This window comes from Petaurus breviceps, unplaced genomic scaffold (assembly GCF_028583685.1).
Source record: "Petaurus breviceps papuanus isolate PSGF00001 unplaced genomic scaffold, PetGlider_PUasm1.0 90752, whole genome shotgun sequence".
NCBI classification, from domain to species: domain Eukaryota; kingdom Metazoa; phylum Chordata; class Mammalia; order Diprotodontia; family Petauridae; genus Petaurus; species Petaurus breviceps.
Window position 1 is genome coordinate 13,383,249 of NW_027187336.1, and position 3,120 is coordinate 13,386,368.

General features: G+C 37.3%; 1 protein-coding gene across 1 annotated transcript in view; it reads left to right on the forward strand.

Moving 5' to 3' along the window:
• The window catches only part of THSD7B (thrombospondin type 1 domain containing 7B), a 1,193,076-nt gene that overhangs the window by 385,099 nt on the left and 804,857 nt on the right, over nucleotides 1-3,120 (forward strand). Inside the window, exon 4 of the mRNA XM_069067855.1 lies at nucleotides 1,948-2,196. Within this exon, the coding sequence (XP_068923956.1) occupies nucleotides 1,948-2,196 (249 nt within the window). The remainder of the gene's footprint in view (nucleotides 1-1,947; nucleotides 2,197-3,120) is intronic.

Here is a 3,120-nt window from a genome sequence, read left to right on the forward strand (position 1 = left end):
CTACTACTACTACTACTACTACTACTACTACTACTACTACTACTACTGCTACTGCTACTACTACTACTATTACTGATACTACTACTACTACTACTACTACTACTACTACTACCACCACTACCACCACCATCACCACTGTCACTACCACTACTACTAGTTAACATTTATATGTTTACTAAGTGCCAGACACTATCTCATTTGATACTCGTAATCCGAGGAGGTAAAGTGGTATAAATTATCCCTATTTTACTTATGAGGAAATAAGTAGACAGAAATGACTTGTTTAGGTTCATATAGCAGTTAAGTGTCTGAAATATGAATTCAACTCAGGTCTCCTCTATTCCAGGTCCAGAATTATAAATATTATGCCATTAGCTTCCTAGATCTCAGACCAGATGTTCCTTTTCATTGAGGAATTGGAAAATAAAAATGGAAACTATTTCCTTGGCCAGCAGAAGAGGGCTTAGTGCTTATATCCTTACTGTTCAAGACCAGATTATTTCTCTATCCAGTGCTGTTTTTTATTGTCAGAAATGTGATTGCTGTTGTTCTGCTTGTTGATACAATCAGAAGAGCTGGGAGAAAATAAAACATGGGGAAGAACAAAAAGCAGAAAGAGAAAACAACAACCATAGCATTTTTTTTTTCCATTGTGAAGGATGACAAAAGTAGTATCTGGAAATTGGAGATAGAAGTTCTTTTGTAAGAAAGGAAGTAGGTTAGTTTTAGAGAAGACTACTTATATTTTTAGAACCTAAACTGATAGATTTTATTAATTTTTTTTAAAAAGAAATTCAAAGTTGGGGGCGGTTAAGTGGGGAGCGGCGAGGTGGCACAGTGAATAGAGCACCAGCCCTGGAGTAAGGAGGACCTGAGTTCAAATTTGGCCTCAGATACTTAATACAAAAAACTAGCCATGTGACCTTGGGCAAGTCACTTAACCCTAATTGTCCCTCCAAAAGGCAAAAAAGAAAAAGAAAGAAAGTCAAAGTCAAATATCCTTCTGCTTTCTGGAAGTTCTTCCATTGTGTTCCAAATCAAGAGGTAGTACCTGCTATCATGGAAGAGTAAAGAAAAGTTCTTCACCATGCAGGAGACTTTTAAAAGAAATTCTGCCAGGAGTGCTTTCTCATCCCATCAAAGAAAATAGCAAGATGCATTGAGCAGTTTATTGTACCAGCAGTGGTAATAAATTACTCATTTATTTGGAGAAGCAGGGTTGTTTTTAAAGGACTTCAGCACATGTTTTGTTGTCTTGGACCATGGGTCTTATTCTTAGAAACCATCACTATCATGGAGGAAAATTAAACCTTCAATGATTCAGTAAGCATTCTAACTTTGTAAGAAATATGGGATCTAACCAACACAATTAACATTGCTATTTCACTGTAATGTGTTCCACATGCTACCTGACATAAGGTATGTAATATACTCCAGTCAGGAGGTGCTGGAGCCAGCTCAAACCTGCTCATGAGAGTAGATGGCTAAATTGCTAAAATTGCTAAGTTTAATTGCTAGATTTATACCTCAGAAACCAGCAAATGTTACAAATCAGGACTTGATTCATTGTTTTTTATTTTTCTAGACTTAAGAAAGTAATTGAGAAAATGTTAATACTACTAATAATAAACTTAATAATAATAATAATTATAACCATAATAAACTTACAAGTGGCTTATGTGTGCATTTCTCCCTCTCCCCCCTCCCAAAGAAAGGGCCATTGTTAAATTTACAGAGCCCTACTATTTTAGTTTTACCTCTTTGGACAGGGTGTGGTGCTAAATTAGGCAATGTTTTATGTTATAGCAGGTTGTATTCCAATGGTGTTTCTGTTGAGATGTTTTCAAGTATGGATTCCTGAAATAGCATTTTTGCATAGAAGCATTTTGAGATAACCCAAGACTTCATCAGTGTTTCTACTCATGTCTATCTTTTCCATTTTTACAGCCTTTGTATGCAAGACAACTTCCCTTTGACCTTTCAGTCCTGTGTCATGCCAAAAGACTGTGAAACCACAGAATGGTTATCATGGAGTCACTGCTCCAAGACCTGTCAATCAGGGGATCTTTCCCCAGGATTTAGGAGCAGGAGCCGGAGTATAAAACAGATTGCCATAGGAGGAGGACAGGAATGCCCTGAACTACAAGAAAAAGAGGCCTGCAACGTGGGAGGAGAACTTCTGCAGCTGTGTTCTAGGTATGGGGCATTCTTTGTGACAACTTAAAATTATATGAGACCTTATTTAATGTTGTAGCAAGGGGAAGGAGTTATTTCAGATGGTCAGTTGTGTTAGGTTGCATTGTTCTGACTTGCATTTTTTTTAAAGACTTGGGTCTCCCTATTTCACCTATACTAGAAATTCAAGGGCTACAACTTATGACTTGATCCCATTACTAGTTGCCATGGAGAATTTGACCTGGTCTGTTTTTTACTTGAGTAGGTTCTCTTTTCTTAGGCAAACTGGTGGGCCCACTCTGCCAGGACTCAGCATATTATTGCTGAACATAGGGCAGAAACTTGATAGTGATAGTCCACTCAACTCAAAATTCCTGAGCTCAAGAGATCCACTTGTGTAAGCTTCCCAGTAGCTGGAATTACAGATGTATACCACAATATCTGGTGGTCAGCTGTATTTTATTTATTGTTCAGTTGTCTGGGACAGCTAGGTGGTACAGTGGATAGAACCCTGGGGCTGAAGTCAGGCTTTTTGAACTTTTTATGAACTTTTGGAACTTTTTTATGAACTTTTTGAACTCTTTGTGAGTTCAAAACTGGCCTTAGATACTTATTAACTATGTGACCCTGAGCAAGTCATTTACCTCAATTCCTCATTTGTAAAATGAACTAGAGAAGGAAATGGCAAACCACTACAGTATCTCAGCCAAGAAAACCTCAAATGGAATAACAAAGAGGTGGACACAACTGAAATTACTGAACAACAAATCTTAGCAGCTAAGCTTTCCTGTATCATCTATCTTAATACAAAGAGATATGATTTCAAATCTATTCAGTAAACTTTTATTAAGTACCTTCTGTTGGCCTGACATTGTGCTAAGTGCTGAGGATGCAAATTAAAAAAGAAAGAAAGAAAGAAAGAAAGAGAGAGAGAGAGAGAGAGAG